This window comes from Staurois parvus, unplaced genomic scaffold (assembly GCF_062004578.1).
Source record: "Staurois parvus isolate SC_StPar_1 unplaced genomic scaffold, SC_StPar_1.0 ptg000629l, whole genome shotgun sequence".
In the NCBI taxonomy this organism is placed as follows: Eukaryota; Metazoa; Chordata; class Amphibia; order Anura; family Ranidae; genus Staurois; species Staurois parvus.
In genome coordinates this window covers 174,116-189,073 of record NW_028318425.1, presented here as the reverse complement: position 1 = coordinate 189,073, position 14,958 = coordinate 174,116, and the positions used below count along the sequence as shown (strand labels likewise).

Genomic DNA, 14,958 nt, shown 5'->3' with positions numbered 1-14,958 from the left:
TAGTGCAATGGCCTGCTTAATTGGATACAATTGAAAGTGTTCAGGTTTGACCTCATATTATATGGTTTTTGGTAAATCTAAAGCAATTTTCTAAATAAAATTGTATAATGTATGGCCAGCCTTAGTGCTGTCACCCTTGGATGGGGTGTATTATTCACAGGATCACCAGATGAAAATAAAGGAAAAAAGAAAAATGGAAAGGAAAAGTAATGCAGCCACCACATCCAAGCACTGGTAACCCTCAGTATATGACACTTTTGTTTGTGGGTTTAGATATGCTTTAATATGTCAGGAAGCACACACTCCCTTTCACACTGTAATTTAACCGTGCATTAAAAATATTCTCAGATGCGCACAGGCAATGATTGTTTGCTGATTGATACATGTTAAATCCTTCATCAGTCTGTATTCCGCACTTATTCCATATTGAAGCCCTTAATTATCTCTGAACTCATTCCTCCGCTGGGAGATTAAACTCTTAAAAGCTTTTAAATTAATGTGCCAGTGAATGGCAGCCCAGTGAGAATTAATATGCCATCTTTTTCCATCTCATGTGAGAGCTGTGTAGACCTGGGGACTTTTTAGGAAAGTCCTTGTTTAAAGTGCAGTATATGATATACAAGCTGTATACAAGAATAATAGGGGAGAACCACAGAGGTGTTTTTGGAACGTCTGCTTGATGAACACTTTAGAGCTAAAAAAGAGGGCAACTGTCCATCTCACCTGTTATATTGGCAAAAGGATGTGGTTATCCCTTCACATTACTGAATTCAGATGTAACCTAGAAAAGGGACTGTTAATGCTACAGCATACAAAGACATTTCAGATAATTGTGCTCTTTCACCTCTGTGGTTTTATGGCCCTGTATACAAAGCCAGCTCCACAAAGACATGGTTTGACCAATTGGGTGTGGGGGGGACTTGAGTGGTTTTCACAGAGCCCGTGTCTCAACCGTACTGAACACCTTTGGGATGAATAGGATTTCTGATTGAAGCAGAGTTACAGTTGAATTAAAAAAAAAAAGTCAGCAGCTACATAAACTGTAGCTGCTGACTTTTAAAATACAGACACTTACCTGTCCTTCGGTCCAGCAGTGTCCTCACCACCGCTGGTTTCACCGGCCGTCTGCTCTCCCCGGTGCTGACACCTTTAGTGTGGGTACCTGGCTGTGACAGCTTTCGGCTTCACAGCCGGGTGCCCACTATGCATGCGTGAGAAGCTCTGCCCTTTACGAATGGTCCTGTAGTCTTTTGGGACCTTTCACGTGTCCCAGAAGACTTTGGGGAAGGAGCTTCCGCTTCCAATCGTCTTAGGTGATTGCATCGGAAGTGGGAGTGGGTACCTGTCAAATTCGGGTACCCGCTCCCCAAAGGTGCCAATCCTTAACGGGGAGCAGGGGACAAAGCCTTAAAGCAGAACTTCCCCTTTTGGGTGGAGCTCCGCTTTAAGAGCCAGGTCTTCCAATCCAACAGCAGTACCTGTCCTCACAAAAGTTGTTTGGACAGAATGGAAACAAATCCCCACAGCCCACTCCAAAATCTTTCGGAAATCTTTCCCATAATAGTGTAGGACAGTGATGGCGAACCTTTTTGAGCCCGAGTGCCCAAAACTGCAACACAAACCAACTTTTTTATTTCAAAGTGCCAACACTGCAATTAACCACTTGCCTACCTGGACGCACTGACAGACGCACTGATCGGTGGCACTGCTGGGCATCATTGATGGGTGGCACTGATGGGCAGCACTGATGGGCGACACTGCTGGGCACTGACAGGTGGCACTGCTGGGCAGCACTGACAGGTGGCACTGCTGGGCAGCGCTGACAGGCGACCCTGCTGGGCACTGATGGGTCACACTGCTGGGCACTGATGGATGACACTGCTGGGCATCATTGATGTGTGGCACTGATGGGCAGCACTGATGGGCGATACTGCTGGGCACTGACATGTGGCACTGCTGGGCAGCACTGACAGGTGGCACTGCTGGGCAGCACTGACAGGCGACACTGCTGGGCACTGATGGATGGCACTGCTGGGCATCATTGATGGGTGGCACTGATGAGCAGCACTGATGGGCGACACTGCTGGGCACTGACAGGTGACACTGCTGGGCACTGATGGATGACACTGCAAGCAGTTAATCTCACGTCTGGCAGCGTTGGTGTGGCTTCCAACCCAGCAGCTCATTCCCATTCATGCTGAACACGTTGCCCCTGGCCCCGGAGCAGTGTGGGAGCAGTGTGGGAGCCTCTTCCTCTCTTCCGCGCCCATCCCCGGGTACATCACCCCTGGTGCCAGAGCCGCATTGGAGCCGTTTCCTCTCGTCCACGCCCACCCTGGCCCCAGAGACATGTGGGAAATGTAGTTTGATGGGGGTCCAGTGTGGACGAGATCTGGATGGCCGGTCCGTGTGCGCTCATCATCCTCTTCTTCCTGGCGTGCCCACTGAGATGGCTCTGCGTGCCAGCTCTGGCACGCGTGCCATAGGTTCGCCATCACTGGTGTAGGATGTTATCAGCACAAATTGAGAGGCAGCTCTACATTAAAGTATCACTAAATCCACAACAGTAAAATCAGTCTGTATATGCAGTAAAGCATGATTGGTATACTCACCTGAATTAACCTGGAACTCACTTGGAATCTGAGGGGTAAATCCTCCGCATTGTGTCTTCTCTGATCCTCCCCTTTTTATGCTGTCCCCAATCCATCTGCTGATAAAACAAAGCCTTGGGGCAAGTTGCACATGCTCAGTTTGGTGTGTATTGCTAGATAGTTTTTTCTTTTTGTGTAATCAGCAGAGGGTCAATCAGTGGTGTCCAGACAGTGGGTCATGGGTCCTGTAGCCTCATAAGACAATCACGGGAGAATGAAAACTCCTCCTACAAGCTTTAACCAGTGTTGTGCTGGACACTGATAGAAGTCACAAGACTGCTCTAATTGCTGATGAGAAAAGGTATTTAGCAGTTTACTTTTACTAAAATAATTTCATTTCCATGTTGTGTGTACTGTGGATGCAGGGGCAGACTGACCATTTAGAAACTCGGGCACTGCCCGAGGGCCCGGGGTCAGTAGGGGGCCCCATGAGATGCCCCTGGTACCTTTTTCATAGGCTTTTTTAAGTTTGGGCAAGGACACAGGGGACCCATGATTCCCTAATGCCCGGGGGCCCCATGAGTTGTCAGTCCACCCCTGTGTGGGAGACCAGATATAGTGAATGCAGGGTCCTGGGTTTAGTAACACTTTAACCATTTCCTGTCCATGTATATAAAGGGTGGACGGGAGCAGTGCAGGGGTGGGTGGCCGTTTATAAACATCCTCCCCGCTCCCTGGGAGTGTGCGGCACCGCAATCCAGTGCGGACACAGCGGAACACCAATCGCTGTACGGAACCTCTGTGTGAGCTCCCGACCATGTGATCACTGACTGGCCAATCAGTGATCACATGAAGAGTAGTAAGCAAGATGCCACTTCTGACATCATTGCTTACTACGTGTGAAATCTGTGAATGATCACAGAGATCACATGGTACAAGGCTATTCACAACAGCCTTGTACCATGTGACAAGCTGTGACCAATCACAGCTCACACAGTATTTCTCAATGGCTGAAATAATGCAGCCAGAGAGAAGGAGAAATTATTGCTTTTATGGCCTTTATGGGTGTAAAATCAATCAGTGTAAAAAATAAAATCATCACCCCCCCACAAGTAGTACAGTGTCACTATGGTGACACTGTGCTGCTAGGGTGATGGTATGTAAAAAAAAAAACAAATAATAATATAAAAAAAAATAAAAAATGTAAAAAAATTTTTTTTAAAATTATAATTTTTGGTTATAAACTAATTTGGGTTATTTTTTTTTTTTTTACTAAAAAGATAACTGAATAAAGTTTGTCCAAGATTTAGGAAGAAAGATTATTTATTTGCAAACTTTTGTAAGAAAAACACTTTTTTAAAAAATTTTGGGACATTTTTATTTATATAGCAAAAAAAATAAAAATCCCAGTGGTGAATAAATACCACCAAAATAAATGTTTATCTGTCTCAACAAAATGCTAAAAAATTCATATGGGTACAGTGTTGCATGACTGCGCAATTGTCATTCGAAGTGTGATAAGCTGAAAATTGGCCTGAACAGGAAGGGGGTAAAAGTGTCCAGACTTGAAGTGGTTAATGTCCATAGTTTTGGAAGGGGATGTCCAACAAGCTGATATAGGTGTGACGGTAAGTTGTCCACAAACCTTTGGCCATATAGGGTAGTTCACAATTACAGTGAATCCACCTTTTGTTCACACATGGTGTTGAGAGAGTAAAAAGAGCGAGAGAGTTAAATCAGCTGCAGAAATAGAAATGTGGCTACATGAAATATTGGAATTGAAGAAAAATGCACTCATTATAGGATGAGCAGTTCTATTACATGAAGGATAATGTGAGCTCCAGGGTCAGCCTTTTCTATTTATATGCAGAGATGCTGAACAGCCGGACCTACGGCAAGCAACAGAGAAGGTTATTTGCACTAAATATAAATGTAAAGCGCTGCGTAAATTGACGGCGCTATATAAGTACCTGAAATAAATAAAATAATAAATAAGCAGCGAGTATGATTATTGGCAAACCAAAGCGATACGACACATCTGCAGTGTGCCTGAAACATGTCAATTGTTTAATGCTGCTATGAGATGAAGTTGTGGGGTGAAGTTTCTGCTATGAATTCATAAACACTGCTCTTACAGATGCCCTACACAGTATTCCAATGCTGGAATGGAGGAGGCTAGGGGAGGTATACATTGTATCGGTATATATTGGTCCTGTATACTGTATGTACCTTGTGATCATGCCATGAAGGTCCTTGTTCGGTCACCTATTATAGTGTGACAACATTCTTTCCCTGCTTCCAAATGCGATTCTGCATTGTCACCCTGTCACACAAGCTTCCAATGGAGAACACAAGTTTCAATGCACATTACTCAGGCATGGTCCAGCATTGTCGCCATCAGCAAACCAACCCTGAAAAACGCCATGCAGCCTTCACCGAAGTGCATGTGGGCAGAAAGTGCTGCGGGGCTGCAGGAGATCAGCAGTACTGAGAGGTAAAGGATGAATAACGAGGTGGAAACAAGACACAGTGTGCATTATCTTGTGTTGACATGTGTTGCATTAAGGCAGACTATTCATTCAAATGGGCTGCCTAACTCACCAAAAAAGATGCATTGACACTACAACACATGGCATTGCGCTAGCATGTGTTATGGTGCATTGCACCTATGCCTGTAGCACATTACAGCAGCATGATAGTATAAGCAGGCAGGAGGAGTGGCAACTGACTTTCTATAGTATAAACTACACAAGTAGGCTTGGTTGTAAAATTCTACACCTTTTCCTTTGTGTGAAACAACAGCATAGATGCCAACTGTCCCTGTATTGTCAAACAGGCAAATCTGTGGGTACTGCTGTCAGAATGCAATGTACAGAAGGGGGGAGGAATCTGTTAGTTTTTTTTTTCATTTAGCCTACTGAACCAACAGGCTTTAGCATGATTCAAGAGATATTGAGCAATGGTCTTAGGAAATTATTTATTTATTACAGGTACTTATATAGTGCCATCAGTTTATGCAGCACTTTACATATACATTGAACATTCACATCAGTCTCTGCCCTTGAGGAGCTTACAATCTAAGGTCCGGTTATGAGGGAGGGTCTGCATTTGATGAATCTGAAGAGAATCCCTTTAAAGTTTCGGGATTTGGCCTGGTGATCGTTCCATGGCAGACTCTATGTGAAGGGCAACCTGAAGCATCTCTCTGCGGAGAACCGTGGTTGTCCAAGAGTGGAGTGCAGTGGGATGGAGGAGACGATGGACCATTTCTTGCTTCAGTGCCCCTTCACTATAGAAGTCTACAAGCGGGTGGGTGGGGCTCTGGGGATCCCTTTCCTTTCCCGCTTGAGTTACGCGAAGTGGTCTTACGGTGCTTTTCAAAGTCACCGGGACTTTGATTTTTAAAAACATTTTCTAGTCAGCTTAGTAGTCCGTTACTACACGTGGAATGCACGGTGTCAGGTTTTCATTCACAAAAAAGTCCTTCCTGTTGATGTGGTGGTGAACAACATTCTGGGTGAGGTTGGGAAGATTCGGGGTCTTGAGAAGGATGGGTGGTGGCTGGGAGCCTGGATAAAGGCATGGAGGAATGTCAGGTCCCCGTAGCTGCTGTCTGTCAGTCTCTGGGGGCGTGGCTTCTCTTTCTGTCCTCTCACGTCCCCTAGATTTTTGTAAGATCAGATTTTTTAAAAAAGGCTGCTGTATGGGATAAATGTTTAATCGTTTCTTAGCCTCAGGGGGTGTTTAAATGATGGCCAGGTTTTTTAAGGTGCAATATAAAGATAATAATAATAATATTGTAATTTGATTGGTTCTGCTTTGTTTTTTTTCCGGCAAAAAGGCCATTTGTTTTCTTTGCTGAAGTAAGCTTTTTTTGTTTAATTTTATATATATATATATTATTATTATGTTTATTCTGTATATATGTATTTTATTATGTTGTTTGTAAGGTTTTTACTAAACATAAAATTTACAATCTAAGGTCCCTAACTCACACTCACACATACTAGGGCCAATTTTAGACAGAAGCCAATTAACCTACCAACATGTCTTTGGAGTGTGGGAGGAAACCAGAGCACTTGGAGCAAACCCATGCAGGTACAGGGAGAAAATGCAAATTCTAGGCAGGTGGTGCCGTGGTTGGGATTCAAACCAACAACCCTAGTACTGCCAGGCAGAAGTGCTAACCATTTAGCCACTGTGCTGCCCCGTGAAGTCAATCTACAATGACCTTACAGGATAAAAAGGTGTCACATGACTCCTCACCTTCATATGTATCTGTTTTATATCATCTATGTGATGGGTCAGCTCCCACAACTGGTCCTGAAGAGCTAAACGCTGAGAAAATTCCTCTTCATATCTATAATGATAAAAACAATTATGTCATATTATTTACAATGATAATATCAGAGTGTCTGTTAAAATGCATCTAGCATCACATATAATTTTTTATGTTAAAGCTGAAATCCAGGCACAAAAACTTAAATTAAAATATTTTGCGGAATAGACAAAAGGCATATAAATCCACTTTATTTGCATCAAATGCCTATATAACCCTATATATACTTTGCACACCCAGGGTCCAGGCCCAGTGCCTAAGAGGGTTCTGTTATGCAGTAGGCCCTAACTAAGGGACCTTGCTGCTTTGAAAAGTAGACCATAGAGCCACTCATCCACCCCTCCAATGGAACCTCCATCACCCACCACCACCTCGCCAAAGATGACTGCTCCTCCTTCCCTTTACTTCTTACCCTCCATGACCCTGAAGGTTAACATGAAGGTTAGCCCTTCATTCCCCATTACCATTCACACTTTGTTACTAAATCAGAACGTCTTCACTTGAATAAAATGGTGTAATAAGAACAGTTCCTTTTCCTCTCCACATTGTAGTACTCCAGTAGTGACATGGACAATGCAACCTGCTAGCAAACATAACTATACTGCTTTTTTTAATGTACATCACTTGCTGGACTTGGGATAGGCTGTGGTGCTCATACCTTTAGATGGAGTCATTTCCAACTGGTACTGACATGGATCCAACTTTACAGTCTTGCATTAGGGTCCTGCCACAGGGTAACCCCACTCTAAGTGTGACTCTACAACTCAGGTATATGGCCTTTCCAACTCCATGACCAACAAACTACCAACAACTATAAATATGCAGTATATCCCCACCAGTGGTGTGTTTAGGTTTCGTGCTGCCCTAGGCATCACAAAAATCGGCTCCCCCCCCCCCCATGGAGAGACCCTGACACCGACCAACAAACACCCTCCCCACAAAGAGAGCCTGACATTGACCAACAACACCCCAGCCCTCTCCTCATCCCCACCCGAGAGAGCCTTCCACTACCTCCATCCCCCATACACTGACAACCCCCACCCACCCAGGTGAGAGAGAAGACACTCACCTTCACAGCTCCGGACATCCCCGGGAACAAAAGTCAGGCTCTGCATACACCATCAAGCAGCCTGCAGCCTCTCTCAGATCCCACCTGATCCCCATGCTGTGTGTGTCCCTTATTTTGGGGGGAGGCGCTGCCCCCCTGAAAAAATGCCACCCTAGGCAAATGCCTTGTTTGCCTTTGTGGTAAATACGCCCCTGATCCCCACTACAGGAAGCATCGCAGGACAAAACGGCAGATACATGACAGCACATCAACACCTGAGTCACTGGACAACCTGTTAGTAAAGATCACAGCTGACATTGTAAGCACCTGCTTACACGCGGAGGATCAGGTAAGTCAATCTTCTTTACTATGTCCCCTAGACCCACTGCAAGGGAGAATTTTCATGTTTCCCAGAGTTGAGCTTTAGGACCATAATGTTTTGACCCTTCTTATATTCTTCTGTCATTCTAGACTTCTTATATTAGTCTGTCACTTGTCACACAAAACTTGGCAGAATTGTGCAGAGAGTTTATTTTGCAGATGTTTGTTTGCACCATTCTGCATTACTGCTTTCAGGGAATATAGGTCTTTGTTGTGGAACAATTGCGTAGTATTATCTGTGCGTGTGAAGTCCCACACACGTGGGCTTTAAGAATAACACTGAAATGTGCAGCCCTAGAACACAGCTAAACATTTGCAAATTCCTGAAATACTGTGCGCTTTTCATGAATAGGCCTCTTTATCCTGAGAAACTACTAAGATGTACAGTGCATGTCCTTCACATTCTGCCAGTGGCTTATGGCGGTCATACACAGAACAATAAAGAGGCAATTACTGATTCAGTTTATAGCCAACGATCGTGTATCGTGCTATTGTTCGGCACTATATAAAAAAGGATCTATGTACCCCTATTCACATTGATTTTCCTTTTATTGATACAATTCTTCTCAACAGTCTTTACATGTATGGCCAGTACTAACCTTTATCTTACAGATCATACACACTGACAATCTGGATATGTTTCCTGATAGACAAGTGTGTTCATGTGTGAATGAAGCATGCTTTTAGCACAACAAACCTAATAAATAATTTATCCTGAAATGTATTCTGTAATCCCTGTGCTAGTTAAAGGATCTGTCCACCTTAAAGTGGTTTTAAACCTCAGACATGAAATATGAATGTAGCGCTACCCCCGCAGGAGCCGCTTGTTTGTTGCCTGGTTTCCCTTTTCTTCGCCCTGCAACCAGGCAGAGTGTATTTATGCAGACATATACACTCACTCACACTTCAACTCATTTTCTAGGGGATGTGTTGTTTATGGAGTTTATTGCACAACTGGGGATAGGGATGGGGAATGTAGTAGGATACTCCAAAGCAGAACTATTCACATTGAGGACATCTAGCTGATTTCTTAGGCCCCATGTACATGGGACACTTCTGAACGATGGAAACTGACTGCTGGAAAACGTAGGTTAAAAAACGTCTGTTTAGCTGCATTTGCATAACGCGTTTATGTGATTTTGCGTTTACAAGCATTTTTTAAAGATAAGAACAGGAGAACCTACCAAATGCCCAGAATGCACTGAAAAGTGGTAAATAATTAACTATTTCAGACTCTTTCAGAGAAATACAGAGAGTAGAAGCAGAGATAGCAGGATGTGTTGAGATTAGCTTAGGTGTGAGTTGCTCATTAACATTTCTTTTGTTTCCAAGGGTGGGAAAGGTGTCTGGTGGAGTGAGTCATTAAGGTCACCTGGCAGGGGGTCTTCATGAGGAATTCAAGGTGTGAATGGTCATTAACATATCATTTGTTTCCAAGGGTGGGAGAGGTCTGAGGTGTGAATTGGTCATTCCAACGTGTGAGGCGCTTGATAGGAACATCCTGTGTTCAGTGTTTTGTCCATCCGAGTACCTTGAAAACGCTTTGCATGATTTTTCATGATGAAAAAAGGCTCTGGACAGCATTGGGAACTGGAAGAGTTAAAAAAAATTTCAGACGCAAACGCTTATAAACGCGATTTGCCATGTTTACAAGCGTTTTGCGTGTGAAACGCTGATAAAATCGACTGCTGAACGCAGTTTTCTGTGTTCAAAAAAATGACTGTAAACTCAAATGCCTGTAAACAACTGTAAATGAAGATGTGTACATGGACATATAGGAAAACATTAGAGAGAGTTCAGGGGCTGCTGAAAACAACGCTGAACAGCTCCTAAACCTTGTCAGCTGCAGTGTACATAAGCCCATAGTTGAACACTGTAGAAATCTTGACTGACTGTAGACAGCAGACTTCCCTTTGAAACATATAGCAGCAAGTAGTTTAGGAGTGAGCAAAGTCCCTTTAGCAGTAGTAGTAGTTACAGGGCTGAGCTCCTCAACTATGAGCCAGTTACGACAGACTGCAACAGCCCAAAGGTAACGTAGCTGAGAAAGGTCCTTTGCAGTTGTAGCATTTGGACTCTTCAGAACACTAGCCAGTATTCCTTTTTTCTAGACCAGTGGTCTCCAAACTGCGGCCCGGGGGCGGATGTGGCCCTTTTCTTGCCTATATATGGCCCTTGAGGCATTTTCCTCCCACTGACATCAACGATGGGGCATAATTCCTGCCACTGCCATCAACCACAGGGCACTATCATTCCTATTGACAGCAACAGTCAGGCACTTTTCCTTCTACTGACACCAGTGAGGAGACACTATTCCTCCGAGTGACACCAACGATGGGGAACAAAAGATAGGACATTGTTCACTCCCACTGGGCACAGTCTAGCCCCCCTAAAGTCTGAAGGACGGTAAACTGGCCCTTTGTTTAGAAAGTTTGGAGACCCCCGCTCTAGACCCGCGCTGACTATCAAACTCCAGGGGAGGTAGGAAGCACACAGCATCCCAAAGTTCCTCAATGTCAGTACTCACAAGGTCCAAGGATAAAGTGGATGCCTCCTTCCAATCTTCCAAGCGAAACCATCCAGTGATACCAGACAAAGCTTTGACAGACAACTCCTCTCAGTCAGCTTCCTGCAAGATCAGGGTCTCTCTCACTCTAGCTTCAGGCCCTCAGGTCGACCCACCAGAGGCCACATGGCAGCAGTTGCCAGGTGAGGCAACATGCCTCCAGCCTGGCTGGTGCAATCCACTCCTGGAAAAGACCCTGAACCCATGTGCTCCTAGAACATAAAAACCACTCCAAGCATGCGGTGGGACTGCCTTCCCCTGCAGTTGGCCAGGGCTGTACCTATATTCATGCTGTTCATTTGCCTAGCCCCTACTCATGATCTGGAAGGCTCTCATAACAACCTGAAGGCAGGGCAGAACTCAAACTCCAACACCTAACTCATCAATCACAGCACTCTGTTAAGCAGAATACACAATGAATGTACCTGACAACCACAGCTATTCTTAACCTCACTATACACATCCTAGACTAGGAGGGTGCTACTCTAACAAAGCATATCCCCCTATAGTGTGTACTTGTTTCAAATAAGAGCACTAACCCTAGGTTCACATCTGTGCGGGTGGTGCCGCTGCGGATCCGCACAAAAATCCGTGCAGCGACCCCCACAGAGAAATGCGGACCCGCTGGTGGGTGCCATTAGTTCTAATGGCACACCGCCCGCACTGGAAAATGCAACCGTGCTGGGAACCAAGGTGTTCAAAAGAAGTGCAGGGACTTCTTCCCTGCTTGTTACGGGCACTGGAGTCCATTCAAATGAATGGGCTCTCGTGCCCGTGCAAAACGCGGCCCATATATTAGAACCGGGAGTTAGTGCCCGGTCATACCGGTGCAATTTCAGGTGCGATTAGCAAATGAAATCACACCTCAAATCTCTAATGAATGTGAATGTCAGTGTCTTAACATGTGCGATTTTCTGCAGCGCAGTTTCTAAAATAGTTCTGGCATTACTTTTTCTGCAGTTTAATGTGATTTCACATACATAGAGTATAATGGAAATTGCAATGCAAATCACAAGAAATCCTTGAAAATCTTCACAAGCCCCAATAAAGTCTTCAGAAATTGCACACAAATTGCGTGATTTATAGCGCAGCAGTGTGACCGGTGACTAAGTGTCATTTCTATCTGCTGCTTTGTTCCTCTGCTATCAGCATGAATCACGTCTGACAAGTTTTCCTGACACCAAGAAAAAAATGGTGACAAGAGAGTGACCTCCAGCAGATTGACAGACTCAGCTTCATGTTTCTGTGATTGGAGGGGGTGTGTCCCTTCCCTCCAATCAGCTCTCACAGCTCTCCTCACTGAGCTCTGCCGTGTGTAAATCCAATTCTCAGAACTCTCAGACAAGTTTTACAAATTCAGAACTTTGAATTGATGTAGATAAACAGGTACAACTTATGTATGGGGATTTGTTTAATCTCTGTGTATCATCTGACACCAGTCACTTCACTGGGTATATGTGAGGGTTTACAACCACTTCAAGGTGATATTTTAAGTAGAATTGGATCTTGGTGGGCTGAGCCAGCCCCTGGCTTATCATATGTCTTGAATATTCCAACAGAAATGTCTGCATGAGTTATGTCATGCGTTAACTTGCAGTGCATTAAGGCAGCCCAATAAATTAAACATGCTGCCAATGCACCCTAATGTTCAGAAGTGATCTTTTTTCATTATGCACCGAAACACACTAGTATGCATTGCAATGCACTGCAAAGCCTTCTTACATTGGGGGTGCCATTCAAAATGAATCACACTGCAACACATGACCGTGTATTGCAGTAAAATGTGGGTTACCACGATGCAAAAGTCCAAAGAGGCCCTTAATCCCAGCACTTTGCCTGTCCAACTGCAAGTTTTGGGTGTTCCAACTCTTCCTGTTATATTGTCCATAATATAAAATAAATACACTGTAAACCCAGAAGGGATGTGAGAACCTGTCATAATGAGCACAGCAGGTGTGCAGACTACAGAACTCTGCGCGGGGATGTGGGAACCTGTCACAATGAGCACGGCAAGTGTGCAGACTACAGAACTCTGCGCGGGGATGTGGGAACCTGTCACAATGAGCACGGCAGGTGTGCAGACTACAGAACTCTGCGCGGGGATGTGGGGAACCTGTCACAATGAGCACGGCAAGTGTGCAGACTACAGAACTCTGCGCGGGGATGTGGGAACCTGTCACAATGAGCACGGCAGGTGTGCAGACTACAGAACTCTGCGCGGGGATGTGGGAACCTGTCACAATGGGCACGGCAGGTGTGCAGACTACAGAACTCTGCGCGGGGATGCGGGAACCTGTCACAATGGGCACGGCAGGTGTGCAGACTACAGAACTCTGCGCGGGGATGTGGGAACCTGTCACAATGGGCACGGCAGGTGTGCAGACTACAGAACTCTGCGCGGGGATGTGGGAACCTGTCACAATGAGCACGGCAAGTGTGCAGACTACAGAACTCTGCACGGGGATGTGGGAACCTGTCACAATGAGCACGGCAGGTGTGCAGACTACAGAACTCTGCGCGGGGATGTGGGGAACCTGTCACAATGAGCACGGCAAGTGTGCAGACTACAGAACTCTGCGCGGGGATGTGGGAACCTGTCAAAATGAGCACGGCAGGTGTGCAGACTACAGAACTCTGCGCGGGGATGTGGGAACCTGTCACAATGAGCACGGCAGGTGTGCAGACTACAGAACTCTGCGCGGGGATGTGGGAACCTGTCACAATGAGCACGGCAGGTGTGCAGACTACAGAACTCTGCGCGGGGATGTGGGAACCTGTCACAATGAGCACGGCAGGTGTGCAGACTACAGAACTCTGCGCGGGGATGTGGGAACCTGTCACAATGGGCACGGCAGGTGTGCAGACTACAGAACTCTGTGCGGGGATGTGGGAACCTGTCCTAATGAGCACGGCAGGTGTGCAGACTACAGAACTCTGCGCGGGGATGTGAGAACCTGTCACAATGAGCATGGCAGGTGTGCAGACTACAGAACTCTGCGCGGGGATGTGGGAACCTGTCACAATGAGCACGGCAGGTGTGCAGACTACAGAACTCTGCGCGGGGATGTGGGAACCTGTCACAATGAGCACGGCAGGTGTGCAGACTACAGAACTCTGTGCGGGGATGTGGGAACCTGTCACAATGAGCACGGCAGGTGTGCAGACTACAGAACTCTGCGCGGGGATGTGGGAACCTGTGACAATGAGCACGGCAGGTGTGCAGACTACAGAACTCTGCGCGGGGATGTGGGAACCTGTCACAATGAGCACGGCAGGTGTGCAGACTACAGAACTCTGCGCGGGGATGTGGGAACCTGTCACAATGAGCACGGCAGGTGTGCAGACTACAGAACTCTGCGCGGGGATGTGGGAACCTGTCCTAATGAGCACGGCAGGTGTGCAGACTACAGAACTCTGCGCGGGGATGTGGGAACCTGTCACAATGAGCACGGCAGGTGTGCAGACTACAGAACTCTGTGCGGGGATGTGAGAACTTGTTATAATGAGCACAGCAGGTGTGCAGACTACAGAACTCTGCGCGGGGATGTGGGAACCTCTCATAATGAGTACAGATGGTGTACTGGCTCTGGAAATCATCACAGATGTGGTGGGAACCTCTCATAATGGGTACATCAGGTGTACTGACTCAGTAACTCTGCACAGGGATGGTGGGAGCCTCTCATAATGGGTACATGTATGTATGTATTTAGTGGAAATATTTAAATGTATTTCTAAATGCTGCTGCTGAAAATGTCTGAAATCTTTCTTTAAATTATCTTCTCACAGTCCCCTACGCAGCATAGATAGGCAAAGTGTGAGGGTCTCTATGGTCAGTGGAGTATTTAGTTCTTGTGCTGCCCTAGGCAACACTAAAATTGGTTGCCCCCCACCACCACCTGGGCCCCACCTCCACCGGCACTCTCTGCCAACAAACCCCCTCCTAGCCCTCGCTGCTGCCAAACACTAACCTTAGCCTCTCCGGAAAGCAGCCGGCCATCCCCAGAGCCAAGCCCAGTGTCTTCCTTCCTTGTGC

The 14,958-nt window shown here is 46.0% G+C and overlaps 1 protein-coding gene across 5 annotated transcripts in view; it reads right to left on the bottom strand.

Moving 5' to 3' along the window:
- The window catches only part of LOC149449334 (lamin-A-like), a 169,392-nt gene that overhangs the window by 119,197 nt on the left and 35,237 nt on the right, over positions 1–14,958 (bottom strand). For all 5 annotated transcript variants that reach the window (XM_089693358.1, XM_089693360.1, XM_089693362.1 and 2 more), the window contains exon 5: positions 6,858–6,951. In XM_089693358.1, coding sequence (XP_089549484.1) covers positions 6,858–6,951 — 94 coding nt within the window. The remainder of the gene's footprint in view (positions 1–6,857; positions 6,952–14,958) is intronic.